The sequence below is a fragment of the Fusarium coffeatum genome (genome assembly GCF_003316985.1).
Source record: "Fusarium coffeatum strain FIESC_28 chromosome Unknown BRIP53273_contig_33, whole genome shotgun sequence".
Classification (NCBI taxonomy): Eukaryota; Fungi; Ascomycota; class Sordariomycetes; order Hypocreales; family Nectriaceae; genus Fusarium; species Fusarium coffeatum.
In genome coordinates this window covers 313,180-330,396 of record NW_022157830.1, presented here as the reverse complement: position 1 = coordinate 330,396, position 17,217 = coordinate 313,180, and the positions used below count along the sequence as shown (strand labels likewise).

The following is a 17,217-nucleotide window of genomic DNA, read 5'->3' as shown; positions in this document are numbered from 1 at the left end:
CGAGTAATTTGGTAGACTATGCCTTGTACGTACCGCCTTACCTGTCTCAACACCAGCATCCTGACATCGTGACACAGAACAACCGTCGACAAGCTCGCCAACTGGGCAAGGACAGGCTCTCTTTGGCCCATGACATTCGCATTGGCATGTTGTGGTATAGAAATGATGCACGTAAGGTAAGCAGAGGAGTCATGATGCTTTGTCACATTTGTAAATTCGTCAAGAGAAGCTCATCCTGACCAACACATTCCAGCATGCCAAGGTACGATCAAGACCGTCTAGGAATCATCTTTCGTGCCTCACCTCGTCAGTCGGATGTAATGATCGTAGCAGGGACCCTAACCAACAAGATGGCACCTGCTCTTCGACAGGTCTATGACCAAATGCCTGAGCCACGATGGGTTATCAGTATGGGATCTTGTGCCAATGGCGGAGGATACTATTATTACAGCTACAGCGTTGTACGTGGAGTTGACCGTATAGTCCCTGTCGATATCTATATTCCTGGATGTCCGCCTACTGCTGAGGCACTTATGTATGGTATCTTCCAGTTGCAGAAGAAGATTAGAAGTAGTAGGCCGTCGAGGATTTGGTATCGAAAGAGGTAGAAAGCAGCAACCTGAAGACTGGGTATACGGTTTGTTTGTACGATTGTTTAAACTGGAGGGGTATTCTCGGATATAAAATTAGAATGTGCTTTGAAAGAGAAACCGGTCCAAGTCGGAATAATCGAAGCCTGCCAACTCTCCAGCCAAGTTATTGAACCACCTCATATCATCCATGACCTGCGGTGGAGCTTCAACCTGAGGTTCTGATAGCGGAACAATAGGAAAACTCTTGACGATATCACCTAAATTCGTCGCACATTTCTCTTTTCTTCGCTGTTGCATCAATATGAGTAAAGATGCTGTGTTCATCGCCTCCTTTGTGGCGTTGGTATCGTATACTGTGGCAATGTTACTGAGACACTGCATGGCGTCTTTTAGCTGTGCTAATGATTCTCTGGTATCGATGGCTAAGAGTAAGCATATTATTTGAAAGGGCACGTTGGCCATCTGATGCCATGGGGATCGAGCGTCGAGGATAGCTTGGGCGGCTTCGATACCTCTGAGCGTGATAGAAAGTATCTTATCGAGTGTCTTGCCAGTGAAGGATGTATTCATAGATTGTAATCGGCGACAAAGACATAGAGCCAGATTGCACTGAGCCATAATCGAGGGTGGAACTGAGTGGACTCGATCAAGCACCACTGAAAGTGAGGCCTCAAGCTCAGATGCATCCCGCGTCTTGTTTGGATCGAGGTCCGTCGAGTAAGGTAATAACTCCATGATTTCATATGTGTAGTCCCCTTCTCTTGCCACTGGCATCTCCAAGGTCGAGTTACAAAGAATAGTTCTGGACCGCCCCATATCGAAAGAGATCCAAATATTCAGATGCTCTGAGACGGCGAACAGTCTCCTCCTCAGCTCTGCGTCAACTTGCTCCTCGGCCACTTGGAACACCGATTCTTCGCTTGGTTCGCAATGCAGGCCTGCTGCTTCCAACATATGCATGAGAATAGAACTAGCGATCCATGCTGTATGGGGTGTCTCCGCAGTTCTGAGATAGATCACTCGAAGTAACCACCCCGTGATTTCAGTCGAAGAAGGAGTATCGGACATCTTTTGCTCAAGGATAAATCTGGCCGTTTCTATCAGGTCAAGCTCCAATGGTGATGGTTCAACTTCCGAGAATAAGCATCCAATAGCGGCTATACCACATAGAACCGCATCTTCGGAGGGTTCATATGTGAGACCAGCCCATCTGTTCTGGATTATACATGAAACCCAATCACGGTCAATGAAGCCATAGATGATATCCAGTTTCTCAAAATAGATCGTGCTAAGATTACTCATCTCATCTCGGGATAACATTTCAGTAATTGGTCTTGACACTGGAGACTGTGATTCCCGTCTGGCTCCAAGAAAAGCATTCCATGAAAACGTGTGCATCCGAGGAGCACTTTTCGGATCCAGTCTCAGTGCCAGCCTTCTGAGAAACGCGGCCCCAGAGTTGGCTTCAAGGGACTGGAGATGATGCGGTGACGCCACACGGGGCCGAACTTCTTTTTCAACATGTACTGGAGGCGATGGAAGAGGCGGTGCTTGTTCCGGTTCGACAGTCTTTCTCTTCTTGTTGGCAGGGGTTTTGTAAGTGCACTCATACTCGAAGCGGACACAGGCTCCGCAGGGCTGATTGCCGTCGCATTTCCGTTTTAAATCCCGGCATGTTTCGCATGCTAATCTGGAGCGTTTGCGACCTTGAGTGGAGGACATGGATTCAATACTGAAGGTACCCGATGAATAATTGATGAGAGTGTAAGTTGAAGTTGGAGAATGTAAGGGAAGTGTAAGCTGCGGTCGGATAGTACGGCCCGACCGGGTGTATCGGCTATATCGGATGGCTCGGCTAGAGCAATACAAGATGCTGAACGTTGTTCTGATACGGTCCACGCACTTGACCTGTAACTACATTTGAAGATAGAAGAATTGCCCTAAGGATTGTCATACTATTCTCTGAATCTTGTCGAGTCTTGTAATGACCAAATACATCAGATACCAGCTACCTATCTCTGTAGTAGCGTATTGCCCCCGGCATAGGCAACCGCCTTCTGTGAACCTTCGGCTCTTTGCTGCTCCTCCTCCTCTCTCTATCTCTCCTTCTTCTTTCCCTCTCCCATTCCCTTCTTCTCTCCTCCTCCTCCTCATACTTTTTACTTAGCTCCCTTCTCCTTTGCCTTCTTCTCTTCCTCTTTTCATCATCTCTCCTATTTCCATCCTCTTCCTCTTTCTGTTTCCTCTTCCTCAACTTATCTCGTTTCTTTTTACTTGTTTCATTTCTCACCTTCCTCTTTCTCCTTTCCCCTTTCTTTCCATCTTTCTTGTCCCCACTCTTCGGTATCTTCTCGCCTGCCTTTATATACCTTCTAACAGCCTTGTATCTTTCGTCCTGGTCTTTGCGTACCAGCGACACCTTGGGCTCCCGCATAGCAGTGGCAGATTTCCATGCTGCAGTCCAATCTTCCTCTGATATCTTCAACAGCCTCTTGAAATCTTCGGGTTCTATCTCTTCGGTATCACACTCTGACTGTCTGTAGAAGGGCACCAGTTTCTTCCAGCCTTCGGCAGCTCGATTCTTGTTGAAAGTAATTTCAGCGCTCACATCCTCGTAAATTACGTTAAGCTTGCTAGTTCCGAAGGGACAGTCTTTGGAAGAAGCGTGAGATAAGCGTTTTTCCCTTTCTTCTTCAGCGAACTCCATGTACAGCTCTTTATATTTGGCATGCGAGAAGGTAAGTGTAGCCTCGGAGTTCGGCGGTGCTACCTTGGACTTTGTTGCGAATAGGACGATGCAGGGACGGGGCCGCATTATTCATCAAGCGGTTGCGTTTTCATCAAAATTCATAGTTTCACGGTTTCTACAAGAATCAAGACTACATTTGATGATTGAGGGAAATTGTTACAGATATCAGTGATCGTACTCGCCTTTGTGACGTGGCCTGACGCAAGCCGCAGCGCAATTGTGCATGGCTGGGTAGCATTGGTTCATTATTCAGCTATGCGGTTCGACTATTTAGAACGAAGCCGCTGCTGACAGACTGTCACACTCGGAGCCTGGTTTCTCCCACTGATCGCACATTGCCAAAAGAGGGGTACGACGATGGAACGGTTCAACCCACACCGCAGACCTAGAGAAGATGAAGAAAGTCAAGTTGATATCGACCTTAGCGACCCCCGCTGGCCACTAGACCTCGATATCAACAACATCATCACTATCATTTTGCAGAACGACGCAAAAGAGGGACAGCTCCCCGAGAAGGTACGTCGGATATGAAGTGGACAGAGCATATCTAGAATGAACGTTACCAGAGCTACCGCATCAATTTCGCTGTTCTACAAAGGATATACTTGAGGCAGCTTAAAGTTGAACTGGCCAAACAAGCTACTGCACTGAGATTCGGAGTTAAAGAGCCATCTGGTTGGCAAGAAAATCTGGGAAAGTACAGTAAGATCAATGCTACGTCCATTAGCTACCTTTAGAGCGATTAACTATCAGTCTCTAGTTCAAGCCCTTCAAAACTACGACTATATGGAAAAGAAGAGTTTGGATCCGGAAGATCCTTTCTACCTGAGCGGGGAGAAGTGGCTGGATAGGAATCTCTTGAAGGAAATCATTGGAAATAACGCAGATAAACTCAAAAGAGACAGAAGAAAGGTCTTCGATGCTATTGGGTATTGGCAGAAAAGTGCGAAAGATGCGGACCGTGTCATTGATACCAGAAGAGACAACTATCAGAGGAACTGGCTCAGAGGTTTCTACGAACGGTTAGGTATGGCGACCTTGGCTGGAATCTTCTTGATCTTCCCGATGTGGTTGATGGTTTTGCATAATACCCTCTGGACGGCTTTGGTCTCTACGACGGTCTTTGTTGCTGTATTCGGAGTGCTAGCGGCGTGGTTTCTTGAAAGTTTTATGGAGGTTGTGTCGAGTACTGCTGCATATGCTGCTGTGCTTGTTGTTTTTGTAGGGTTGATTACTGAGATGAGCAACGAGTAACGAACAAGAGTCACAAGATGTTTGGAATAGGTGGATCCAGCGCTGGAATATCTGAGTGTGAGTGAGCAAGACTGCAAGGGTAAAAATTGAGAACCTTGATGATGTCCTACTTTGAGTAATTCGTCAGTTCAGCTCGCTTCTAGCGTTCAGCCTCGTGGGTCTACGGACGGAAATGAACCGCATAAAGCATTGAACTCATGCAGTAGGTGGAGATGATCTTCTCATAAGGATCTTATCAATCTGATAACCCGAGCGGAAGGTATCCGAGACGTCCAAGCCGATAAATTAGTACTCATACGTCTGTTCCTCCACTTGTCCCGTAGAAGAGGAAATGCAAGTTCATTTCCACTCCCTTTCACCAGTTATGGAAGTCAAACCGAAAACCCTCATAGTAGGCGCCGGTATCACCGGTCTTTCTACAGCATGGTGGCTCGACAAAGCAGGCTGGTCCACTATCATCATTGAGAGAGCACCAACGATCCGCAGCGGCGGGTATATGATGAGCTTGTCAGGTCGCTGTCTAGAAACGATCAAAGCAATGAGTCTATACGAAGATCTCAAAGCCATCTCATAGGATGTTGACAGGAATGTGCTTCACGATAACAAAGGCCGGGAACTGATCAGCTTCAATTACGAAGACGTTCACGGAGGTTTGGAGAGCTGTGCTGTTTGTCGAGGTGATTTGGCAGCTTTGCTAGCTGAAGCATTACCTGAGTTGGCTACTATCCGGTTCAATGAGGCGTTGGACAATGTCGTTGAGATTGAGGATGGGCTGAAAATCCGAGCGACTTTGAGAAGTGGCGAAATCGTGGAAGCAGATTTCTTGGTCGGTGCTGACGGGATCCGATCATCTGTTCGGAACATGCTCTGGAACGATGAGAGTTGCTTGGAAGACCTTGGACTTTGCTACGCGACATACGACGTCGAACAAAAAGAACCCCTCAAAGCGAACTGTGTCTCATTCAATAGTCTGGGCCATCTGGATATTCTTTACAGACTGCGGGATGATGGACTTGCGGCGCTTCACATATGGCGCGACGATGGCTCTGCACTACAAGACCGAGCTCTAGGATTTGGTCTCCTTCATAAGGTCATTCCTGGACCTCCTGATATAACCCAAGCCATCGATGTTGCCGAAAAGTCGGGCTCATCACCCATCATCGACAGCCTAACTCTTGTGAAACTATCCAGCTGGTCCAAAGGTCGTGTTCTCCTCCTCGGCGACTCAGCGCATTGTCTCACCCTCCTCTCAGGCCAAGGCGCAGGCGTAGCCCTTGTATCGGCTGAGATCTTAGGCAAAGAGCTGATAGCCACCGAGGATGTTTTACAGGCACTTACCTCTCATGAGAAGAAGCTTCGGCCGACGATTGAGAGGTTGCAGGATAGGAGCAAGAGGCTTGCTTCTACTTATATCCCAAAGAGTGCCTTTATGTACTACTTGGGAAATCTGCTTATGAGGTTTCTGCCGTATTCGTGGATTGTTTCCTGGCATTCAAGTGGTGTCGAGACGGATTTAATCAAGGAGGGAGATGGAGCTATAAGCAGTAAGGACAATACAGTCTGAATGCCACTGGTTATCTGGTAGTCTGCAGTCCCATAGATCTATAATTTCTCCCTCCCAAGCAAACGTATCAAAGAAACCTGGAGGTACCGACCAAGGTGGTGAAGCCATCAAAACGTTGTCCTTGGGAAAGCCATCCCTCATCCATTCGAATGGGGTATCTCTGTTGTCTCCCTAGGCTGAGTCTGTGATTTTGGCTGCTCACTAGGCACAAATCTATTTTCGGGTTCGCGCTGTGTTTCTGGAATCACTTCCGGGGGCTCTGCAATCCTTGGGAATTTCAGAACTCATTGAAGGAATAAATTGGGATGCAACTTCCCTACCATAGGAAAGGAGCTACTTCTTTGGAGCACCCACCGTTCCACTCAAGACAACACAGCGCCGGGGACAAGCGACGAAGACAGTCCCAAGCCGGAGATGAAGAAACCTCAGTTTATACAGTAGGACTACTTCGGGTTTGTTGGTGTTAATTCTGAGAAGATGCCCGCAATGCGTACTCAACAAAACAACACTTTTGATCACACAGCTCTACTTTGGAGAACAATGTTACGAAGCTGCCTACAGAGATCCTTGAGACGTAGCAAGGAGAGGCAGTACCATTAACCCGCGAAAAGGAAAATGAGGCATAGCCTACGAATGTGCCCGACCTAAACAGGGAGATTTGCTACAATAGGATATCTTTGTGGGAAGGACTAGGATATTAAAGATGGTGGAACAATGGAACCCACTACCAGATCTCATGAGATATTCTTTGGTCACCGGTATGCCCATTTGATGCAGTCAGTGGTTAGCTGGACACTCGAAGGACGCCTTGTTTGTCGTCTTATGGGCTGTAAGGCTTTTGGAACAGTGTTTACAAATCCTAGAAGTTTACGACTTCACTTACACCAAAACACACACTTTGTAAGCTAGACAGTACTAATACTCAGAATTGTCCACATTCTAATTGATTACCGGGAACTCGATGCCTCTGACATGATGGATTCTATAGAGAGTATTCCTTCAACGCCTGCAGCTGCGTTGACCACCGTGACACAACGCGAGCAATGGAACAGGATCTTATCACTTAGCTAATACCATGACACACCGGGCCACATCCGTCTCCGATTCCGACGATGCTGCAAAACAGGGCATCGACTCACCCCCCAAGATCCCGAGAAGACCCCTGACCCCGTTGCCTAATGGCTACGACATTATTGACCCTCTGGTACTGCCTGCGATGTTTGCGTAACACGGTATCATTGCAGATTTACAAGAAGAGAGGGAACAGAAAATGAAGTAGGCGTAAGAGGCTACGATCTAATAAAAGAGAGATGAGCCAATCCCGAAGAGAACAGGGAAGACGGACTTGGTAGGTGATATGTTGTTGAGCCTCAAGATAGTAAGGAGGAGAAAGTCTAAGGATATCATTTTCTAGGCTCTTTTGGCATCTAGCTCTTCTCTATAGCCCTGTTGATTCAACTCTCCCCAGGCCTGGATATGAACTACTGAGGTCGACTACGCAGAAGATCATCGATGACCTTACCAATAGCCAACACCTTCTCCTCCTCCAAATGCCTTCCAACGATCTGAATGTCCACCGGCAATTGATGCTTCGCCATCTCTTCCTTTCTCTCCTCCCAAAGCTTCTTACACCACTCATCTTTCTCATTCCTAGTCTCATGATCCCACTTCGCTTCGAGATCCTGCGGCTCAACTCTCCCCGCTGGGATCACTAAAGCCGTGTAGTCAAGCAGATTCCACACCTTGGTATATCCAACCCACTTGATACTATTATGCGGTACAGCGGCGTGTACCAGAGCAGGTGTTATGAGCGCATCTACTACTCGGCCAGTCTTTTCTGAGATGGCGCTGTTCCATTTCTCTAGGTAGGCTTGTTGGAGTTCGCGCTTGCGCTTGTTGAGTTGCCAATACTCAAAGACAGAAATGGCCTTCCCACGGTCGACGAGGGCCTGAACAGCGGGAATGATGGGTTCGCCTCCTACTTCTATATCGCGGCGGACGTCTTCGAGACCGTCGACGGTGAAGTAAGCGTCCATGACTTTGATGATCTCTGCGTGCCGGTCGGGGATCCATTCGATTACTTCATGTCCAGCAGATCGGAGTGCTGTGACTGCCTCTTCAAGTACCCGAGAGATGGTAGGATGAGGCTTCACGACTCCATCGTCGCGAAAAATGCCAATTGTCAACTTTCGATTGAGTACTTCGTCATAGGCATTTTGGCGCCAGGGAATAGGAACGCAACGACAGTCTTGGGTCCAAGGTTCTTGCAGTATTATCTCCTTTGTTACATCACGAATTGATGACATTGAGCGCGTAAGGGGACCGATTGATGAGGGGACGTGTTCCTGGCCGTCGGTTGTGACAGGTACACCGTAATAAGGCAGACGAGGGCTCTGCATCTTGTTAGACAAAATGGTCGAGGGAGTGGGAGACTTACACTGGGCTTAAAGCCATATAACCCCATCAAATGAGCTGGCATGCGAATACTACCACCCAAGTCCGATCCAAACCCTACAAGACTTCCTTGAGAATACAGAAGAGCCGATTCACCGCCTGTCGAACCTCCGGGTGTGTAACCAGGAATAATCGGGTTCTCGGTCAAGCCCCAAAGAGGGTTATCAGTCTCAGCCCACTAGATCCATTAGCTACCAGCATCTCTATACGGTCATGCGCACTTACCATGATACTCTGCGGAAGGTTTGTCTTGCAGATCACGACGGCACCCAGTTTCTTCAGGATGTTGACCAGAACTGCATCTTCAGAAGCTGGCCTAAAGGATTTGCCAGTGTAGCCTAGAGTCGTATCGTGGCCTTTGACGTTGAACTGGTCTTTCAAGCTAATTGGTATACCATGGAAGGGTCCTTTTGTCTTGCCTTCTTTGGAGTAGTACTGATCGAGTTCTCGGGCTTGAGCTAGAGCATCATTGAAGAGGATCTCAGTGAGGCTAAACTTCCGATCAATATGACTGCTTATACCAGATGTCTTTGAAATGACTTACCAGTTCGTCTGTACTTATGTTAGCATATGTTCACCGATTATCAGGAGCCTCAATCGACTTACTCTCTTGTGCGCCTCAATCGCGCTTACACATGACCATTTAGTACCTGTTAACAGAGTTGCGCCAATGTAACTCACCGTGAGATATACGCCCTCGTAACATCTTCTGTCGAATACTCGTTTTTCCTGATCTTCTCTGCCAACAAAGTAATATTGTCGATGCTCGTGATAGACCCATAGAGCTCCTTTCGCTGATCAGCATCGGACAACTCTGCCGAGACGAAAGCTGCGATATCTTCTGCTTGCTTCTGCCGCTTTTGAACAGCAACTTCTTCCCAGTTCTTAGTCGCCATATTAAGATCTTATAATATTCAATGTCGGAGAAAGTTGAATCGGTTTGTGTTCAATCGTTCAGGGACCGAAGTCGGGAGGGTGGTATTAGTCGGACGACCCCGCATATGCTCTTTCCCGAGAATGGCCTCCGGGTCAGACCCGATACCAAACCCGATTGAAGATCAACTAACGTTAACACCGACATCACTATCACCAACAATGTATTTACAGAATGCATAGGTGAATTTGTCTTAAGTGCCAGACCGCCAAATGTCAGGACTCCGTGCGCAATCGGGATCTCAATGTCACTTAACTCCGAAGATGGTACAGGTGAGTTAACAGCACCTGCAAGAACGTGCAATTGTCTGCAATGTCGACAGGAAAGGCATTAAGCTTGGGGAATGCTTGAGGGCTTCAGTGACATCATATCTTATTAGAGCGTGTAATTGATTTTCGTATAGCAGGCTTTCTGATAGGATACATTCCCAATCGGATCTGGAATAAGCCGTCTTACAAGTGAACGCCTCATCCGACTTATCCGAGTTGATGCTTTTAAGTGAACAAGACCCCTGCCAAGACTTTTGTAGAACAGGTCAAACACTCTATAATTCAATACGAAAATCATAATCACCACTCAATGTCATCTCTCAAAGTCTTAATCTGCGGCGGTGGTTGCGCCGGCCCAGCATTGGCCTTCTGGCTCGTCCGTCTAGGCCACCGGGTAACAATCGTCGAACGCTTCCCAGCCCTACGTGCAACAGGAGCTCAAATCGACTTCCGCGAACAAGGAATCCAAACCGTTAAACGCATGGGTCTTGACGAAGTCGTCCGTTCAAAGCTCGTTGACGAAGCAGGCGTGGGCTTCGTCGACTCCAGCGGTAAAGTCATCGGTACAATCATGGCCAACAAATCAGGCAAAGGCGCTCAATCCGTTACTTCAGAATACGAAATCATGAGAGGTGATCTTGTGAGAATCTTATATGATGCTACGAAGGATGATGTGGAGTATATCTTTGATAAGACTGTTGAGAGCTTTAAGCAGGATGATAAACAGGTTTATGCTTATTTCTCGGATGGGACTTCTGATACGTTTGATTTGTTGGTTGGGGCTGATGGACAGGGTTCGAGGATTCGAAGAGCGATTAATCCACCTGGTATGCCAGATCCTTATCGCCAACTTGGTCTTCACATGGCGTATTATTTCATTCCACGGGAGGAGGGCGATACGAATATCCGAAGGACATATTCTGCTTCAGAAGGAAGAATGATCTTTCGTCGAACACACAACTCAACTGAAACTCAAGTCTATCTCATCCTGAAAGATGATTCCCCTGAAACATCCGCCATTCATAAAGGAACCGTCAAACAACAGAAAGAATTCTGGTCCCAAAGATTCCGCAACGCAGGATGGCAAATCGACCGTTTCCTCAAAGGAATGCAAACTGCTCAAAACTTCTACTCTCAAGAGGTTGTCCAAGTACAAACTCCTATCTGGTCCAAGAACCGTGTCGTCCTCCTCGGCGACGCAGCACATTGCCCCTCACCCTTTAGCGGCATGGGTACTACAGCGAGTTTCGTAGGAGCATATATCCTAGCTGGGGAAATCAGTCGAAACCCTGATGATCTACCTTTGGCATTCGTGAACTACGATGACACGCTACGGCCGTTTATCGATGAGGTTCAGAATGTCAAGTTGAATGTTATCAAGACTTTTATACCAGATACGCAGTGGGGCGTTACTGTTTTGCAGTGGTTTGCTTGGCTGGTTTGTCTTTTGAGAATTCCGGCTTTGGTTTCGAGGTTTTCGAGTGAGGAGAAGGGAGGATGGCATTTGCCTCATTATCCGGAGTTGAATTATGAGAAGTGAGCTCATCATGGGGTTTCCACTTTGTATCATGATGGCTCCACTCAGTTGATGACGACGTTTGATATTGGATATCTTAATTTGAGGTTTTTGATATTGAGAGATCTTCTATAGCCAATTGACTAATCTATTGAGGAACCTCGACGTCCTTGCTAGTGTCAAGCTCCTCAAAACGTCTCAAGTCCATGGGCTTCTCAAGTAGAGGAATGACGTAAGGGTCGAAAGTCTTCCAGTAGGGGTTGTTAAGATGGTATTCCTGGCTCTGCACAACTAATCAGTACTTCACTTTCCTCTTGTAATTGGCATTACTTACGCTCTCTTGCTCGTAGCGCTCGACAATGGTAAAGGCGCGCTTGTCAGAGGTGGACTGCATAACGTGCCAAGACAGAGTCTCCTTGTCCTGGGAGTAGACGCGGCTAGCCTCGATCAGCTTGGCGGTGAGCTTCTTGAGGGACTCCTCATCGTCCTTGGCGTAGAGGTGAACGACAATTGTGTAGACCATTTTGAGTTGATGTGGATATAACGGTTCGGTTGGTGGTGCTGGTGGTTGTCGAGGAGGGGTTGAGGGTATATTGGTTTTATGGTTCTGGCTAGAAGTGGGGATCATGTGATCTCTCCACTGATATCGTCAGATGCGCGTTTGCCGCAGATGTCATTGAAAAAATTCATGAATCTATTTTACCTATTTCTACTTTACTTCTCATAGAAATCATGCATTTCTCATAATACACTTATCTGCTGCCATGGAGGTTGTGTTCAGTTGTCACTTGTCAGCTCCAGGGTATGAGATTTTCTATGACTGAGATCAACCATATGCATTACGACGCCGTCTCGGTTTCACATTATGTATGTGATAAGCTGGATACAACAGCTTTCTCGGTCAAAAGAAGACCTGAGAATTTACAGGCGACTTAAGCTTAATTACAAATGATCCGGATTGTTGGTACAAACTGTCACTCCAACTCCCTGAACCGTTGTGGCGGCGGAGTGACAATGTCAACCACGTTTTAAAGAACGCCGATCTCGAAAGTCTTCAATCATCTAGCTTACGAATACCGTTCCAGCTTACCGGACTCACGGACATACCGAGCAAGATTGCAAACATCAAGCTCCAGTTATCAAGTCAATGCAATTGCAACACTGTGTAACTGCTCAACCCACATCGTTAGGAGCTTCATCTCCTGTCAAACTTTTAAAAAGTCTAAGAAACTTCTTAGCTTCAGATACATCAACATGTCGTCATCTAGTGCAAAACAATCGTTGATTTGCCTTAAAAGATCCTCTGGAACCCGTATGGAAGCTTTTCTTAGCGCCGTCCCATCCCTGCATCGCGCCAAGGAAGATCTCTTCACGGATCCACCGCCTCACCGAGGATTGTATCCACCGGGAGCCTCACGGCAGTTCTCTCCTTATCAGTGGAGTCACAGGGTCAGGGGTGCTGTAATTCCGCTTCGGGTTTGTTTGGAATGAGCGCGAGAAAGGCCGGGTGCAAGACTTGTTTTGTTGTCATGAATCTGAAGCCATCGTGGCATCGAGATTGTTTGCTAGTTTCTCATGCCAACGGTTAGTGACGGGAATAGGAGTAGTATCGTATAACATCGTATAGTATAGCATCTCATCCATTGCTTTGCTTCTCGTGATGTCGGCATTCTGCAACTGTCGACTCAGAACAAAACAAAAGGTCATTGTCACTGCCCAACAAAAGATCACCATCAATGCAAATAGCCTCAATCGAACGACTGAATCCTTCAATCGCCTCACCAAGACTTCAGGATCGCGCGTATGGCATACGATGCTAGGGCATATCAGGGCGGAACAAAGGGATCCTCCCATGTCCTGACCCTTCCCTGACCCTCCCGGAGCCTCATGACAGATGCACTCAACACCTTGGCACTGGTACGCGAGTCAGACTCGGAGTCTTGATATCTACCGAGAAAGACGAGAAAAATCGCAGTGACGCAAAGGAAAAGGCATCACCGCTTTATACTTGGGCGACAAGTTCCACTATAGCTATATCTCCAACATTAAACGCCATGAAAACTCCAATCTCCCAGGTCTCAGACTCAGCTTCAGCACTGATAAAGAAATAAAGAGGATCAGATCTTCAATTAACGCCGAGATATCGGGCCCTTAAGACGTCATACCTTCTCGGACCGAGACCCACACTTCGGCGGACCGGCGCTCCCGGAGGCTCCGTCTGTCTTATTCCTTACCTGTAAGTCCGAAAAGGGACCGTTGGTGCAAAAAACATCGACAACTCTTCAAATGGCCACCAAGAAAAATGCAATTCATGATGATTAACTGTCAACTAGTCTTCTGGAAAAGAGGCAAATGTTCTAGTTCATCTTGCCCCTGAAGCTAATGCTAGAAGATCGTCACCTTTCATCTGGTCTTTAGTAACACGACTCAGAGATGGGAATGCAATGCCCACCGATACCTCGGCGGCTTCATGGTCGTATAGTGGACCAGAAGCACAAAACTCCACCGTACAACGGCCAGACAATGAAGAACGTGCGATGATAAGGCAAGTAGTCAAGGCAAGGCAATCGATGTCATCATACCAACACTAGCAAGGAAAAGACAAAGCATCGTCGTCCTTCTTATATCTCTTATCTCTTTCTTCCTCTGTTGAGTCAACAGTCACATCTCCCCTTTCCGTTATCACACATAACCCACACTTGGAGAGACATTGCCCACCATGTCTAATTACATCCCCTCATTCTCTGCCCCAAACTCCAGACCGGGCTCCCCTCTCCCCATAGGATCCCCCTCGGCCTCCAGACCGACCAGCTTCTACGCCAACTCCAGAGCAAACTCGTTTGTGGGAACGAGGAGAAACTCTGCTGCGCCGCCTACCTCCCGAAAGAACTCTGTGGCTCCCCCTTCGCGAAAGAACTCTACCGCTCAGCCTTCCTTGGCCAACAGTGAGGAGAAGAGCTCTTCCGACCCAGACTCTACAGATGTCGAGGTTCTGAAGAACGAAAAGGGTGAACCCCTTGCTGGACGTATCGTCGGTGGTAAATATGTCAACGACGAAAATGAGTCTATCGACCCGGAGTTTGGTGCTATCAAGACGGTCGACATTGACATGCCTCTTACTCTAACAGAGGTTGTCAAAGAGAATGGAAAGGAATACATCGTTCTGGGATTTGCTTCAGGAGATAAGGAGAACCCCTTCAACTGGAACCCTTGGTACAAGCGATCCATCTCTACTATCCTGAACCTGATGACTCTGTTCATCGGTCTTGCGACTACCGCTTACAGTTCTGGTATCGCGAGCATGTGTGAGGAACTCGATGCGCCCAACATCAAGGGCCAACTAGGTCTATTCACCTTCAACATCAGCTGTGCCATCGCACCCATGGTCCTCGCTCCTTTCTGTGAATTGGTCGGCCGAAAGGTTGTCTACGCCAGTTCATTCCTGTGCTTCTCGCTCCTCTTCATCGGCCTCGCCCTCGCCCAGGACATCAACACCATCATCGGACTCCGACTCCTCCTCGGTCTTTTCGGTTGCGTCGGTACCATTCTTGTCGGCGGTACTTTCGATGATATGTACGAGCCTCACCACCGAAGTCGCCCCATGGCCATGTTCTCTTGGGTCGCTATCTTTGGTACTGTCGCTGCTCCTATCTACGCTGGTTTCATCAACCAGTCTATCGGATGGCGATGGATTGAGGGTATTCAGGGCATTGCTAATGTTCCCCTTTTGCTCGTCATCTTCTTCTACTTCCCCGAGACCCGTGGTGGTGTCGCTCTTCACAAGCGCGCTAAGGCTCTCCGACAAGCTACCGGTGATGAGCGATATGTCTCTGCTGGCGATATCTTGACTCCCAGTCTGCAGGCTATGCTTAAGGCCAGTTCTGTCAAGGCTATTCACATGCTTGTAACTGAGCCTGTCGTCTTTGCTTTCGGTCTCTGGATTGCTTTCTGCTGGGCTGTTGTCTTCTTGTTCCTTTCGGTCATTCCCATCACATTCCAGGAGCACCACGGCTGGGGTGAGGGTGTCTCTGGTCTTCCTTACATCTCTCTCTGCATTGGTACCACCCTCGGTTGGTTGGCTCACCACTGGCAGATGCGCAAGTTCGACCGTCTCGTTGCCGACCCCGATGTCAAGGTCACCCCCGAAGCCCGTCTCTACGGTGCCATGTACGGAGCCATGTTCCTCCCCATCGGTCTCTTCATCTACAGCTTCACCCAATACTCCCACGTCTCTTGGGTTGGCCCTGCCATCGGTCTCGCTCCCATCGCTTTCGGTATCTACTTCGTTTTCGAGAGTACATACAGTTACACCGCCGACTGTTACGGTGAGAGCTCTTCGTCTGCCATTGCCGGACAGGGTCTTATGCGAAACACTCTCGGTGCTGTCACACCTCTTTTCGCCAACGCCTTCTTCCACAACGTTGGTAGCCAATACGCTGGTCTCATTCTTGCCTTGTTTGGTACTGTTCTGAGCTTGATTCCTTTCGTCATGTTCAAGTACGGATACAAGTTGCGAGCTCGCAGCAAGTTGGCTATTGAGATGTAAATGCACAATATGAACATAGCAGTTGGACAACTGCATAAAGATATACGAATTAGATAGCTACATGCTAGACATGATATAATAATACCACAAGAATTAAATTGTTATGAATACATCTCGCACCGCATATAAGTGAAGTTGTGCCAGGACAGATGTGACAAGCTAACTACGACTACTGGATAAGTGTATAGTACAAAAAATAGTGTTCTAAATGCTGGCATAAGTTGACAGGGAGTTACCAAATTGTTTCGTCCGTAATATATGAGCGGTCAAGCTCTCTGATACCATGATGTGTGAGCAGCGATAATTTCTCTCCTTCTTCACACCCTCTGGTGCCTGTTCTCATGGTGAAGCTTCGAGTCAGGCCGGAGGCGATGACTTCCATTCTTCTCTGCTACCCTTTCTTGGACACACGTACTCATGCCACTTCAACGGCAGAGTCCCTCTTGCCTGTAACGTTAACAGAGAGCATGACTCTAGCATTCATTTCCAATCCCACCCATAGACTCGCTTTGGGGGTGATAAAGAGACTGAGGAAGCTAAGTCCGCTGAGACAAGTAGCCAAGAGACAGAAGTGTTAAAGCCAGGACACAAAACGAGACCCGAAATCAGACGCAAGTAATGCACGCACGACGTTTGATAAACACTGAGACTTTAGTGTCTGTTCTTGACTGGGCAATTTATTACCGCAGATGATGAAATCTATGCCCCGCCGTTAATGATCTTGACCCCTATGCGTCGGCCGTCTCAACTGTCAACATAGGCATTGAATGCACTGTTCCGATAGTACACCTGGCCCCATCGTCGGTTTGCCTCGTAGAAACGAGTTGTTCTTAGATCCACTGAGCTGTATACTGCAGACCCGGCTTCTGGAAAGAGCAGAAGAGCACATCAAAAATGCTTTCTTCATCCTGTGGGGTAGTAGTACATATACCAAGAGTACAGTTCCACTTTCAACAATCCAATCACCAGCGACCGTGGTGTAGTGGTTAGCATTAACGCCTTCCAAGCGTTAGAGAGGGGTTCGATTCCCCTCGGTCGCATTTCTTTTTGTCTTTTTTGCCTTTTCTTTCTGCTCTATTGATTATATTATTCTTTTTGGCTTTTAAAAGAGATGATTGTGAAGCGTGGTGTTGTGGTCTTTGGATCAGTGATGATGCGTCTCCGCCTGAATCGGTGTGCATGTTTGGGAAGGAACTCAGGTAAACTTCTGGCGGCCAAACCCTCCTTCCCTTATTGTCATGGTGGAAGATAGGATGGGCCGTCCAACCAATGGATAATCGCTTTGAAGATACCCCATGGAACCTCTTTCCTAGGTATGGACGACTTTGTGAAGGTCTT

General features: G+C 47.7%; 6 protein-coding genes across 6 annotated transcripts; 3 read left to right on the top strand and 3 right to left on the bottom strand.

Moving 5' to 3' along the window:
• Positions 1–686: 686 nt before the first annotated feature.
• Positions 687–3,408, bottom strand: FIESC28_01262 (uncharacterized protein; the record flags this gene model as incomplete). The annotated part of the gene is made up of 2 exons (XM_031155413.1): positions 687–2,448; positions 2,963–3,408. 2 exons carry the CDS (start codon positions 3,406–3,408, stop codon positions 687–689), a joined length of 2,208 nt encoding a protein of 735 aa, XP_031020580.1.
• Positions 3,409–3,699: 291 nt separating this feature from the next.
• FIESC28_01261 (uncharacterized protein) lies at positions 3,700–6,160 on the top strand (the record flags this gene model as incomplete). Its single annotated transcript, XM_031155412.1, has 5 exons — positions 3,700–3,858; positions 3,909–4,044; positions 4,103–4,369; positions 4,959–5,088; positions 5,182–6,160. 5 exons carry the CDS (start codon positions 3,700–3,702, stop codon positions 6,158–6,160), a joined length of 1,671 nt encoding a protein of 556 aa, XP_031020579.1.
• A 1,481-nt stretch (positions 6,161–7,641) lies between these two features.
• On the bottom strand, positions 7,642–9,510 carry FIESC28_01260 (uncharacterized protein; the record flags this gene model as incomplete). The annotated part of the gene is made up of 6 exons (XM_031155411.1): positions 7,642–8,553; positions 8,598–8,792; positions 8,840–9,104; positions 9,159–9,166; positions 9,221–9,242; positions 9,296–9,510. The coding sequence occupies 6 exons, from the start codon at positions 9,508–9,510 to the stop codon at positions 7,642–7,644; spliced, it is 1,617 nt and encodes a 538-aa protein (XP_031020578.1).
• A 617-nt stretch (positions 9,511–10,127) lies between these two features.
• FIESC28_01259 (uncharacterized protein) lies at positions 10,128–11,357 on the top strand (the record flags this gene model as incomplete). The annotated part of the gene is made up of 1 exon (XM_031155410.1): positions 10,128–11,357. One exon carries the CDS (start codon positions 10,128–10,130, stop codon positions 11,355–11,357), a length of 1,230 nt encoding a protein of 409 aa, XP_031020577.1.
• Positions 11,358–11,481: 124 nt separating this feature from the next.
• Positions 11,482–11,856, bottom strand: FIESC28_01258 (uncharacterized protein; the record flags this gene model as incomplete). Its single annotated transcript, XM_031155409.1, has 2 exons — positions 11,482–11,616; positions 11,668–11,856. The coding sequence occupies 2 exons, from the start codon at positions 11,854–11,856 to the stop codon at positions 11,482–11,484; spliced, it is 324 nt and encodes a 107-aa protein (XP_031020576.1).
• A 2,196-nt stretch (positions 11,857–14,052) lies between these two features.
• Positions 14,053–15,879, top strand: FIESC28_01257 (uncharacterized protein; the record flags this gene model as incomplete). Its single annotated transcript, XM_031155408.1, has 1 exon — positions 14,053–15,879. The coding sequence occupies one exon, from the start codon at positions 14,053–14,055 to the stop codon at positions 15,877–15,879; it is 1,827 nt and encodes a 608-aa protein (XP_031020575.1).
• Between the last annotated feature and the right edge of the window lie 1,338 nt (positions 15,880–17,217).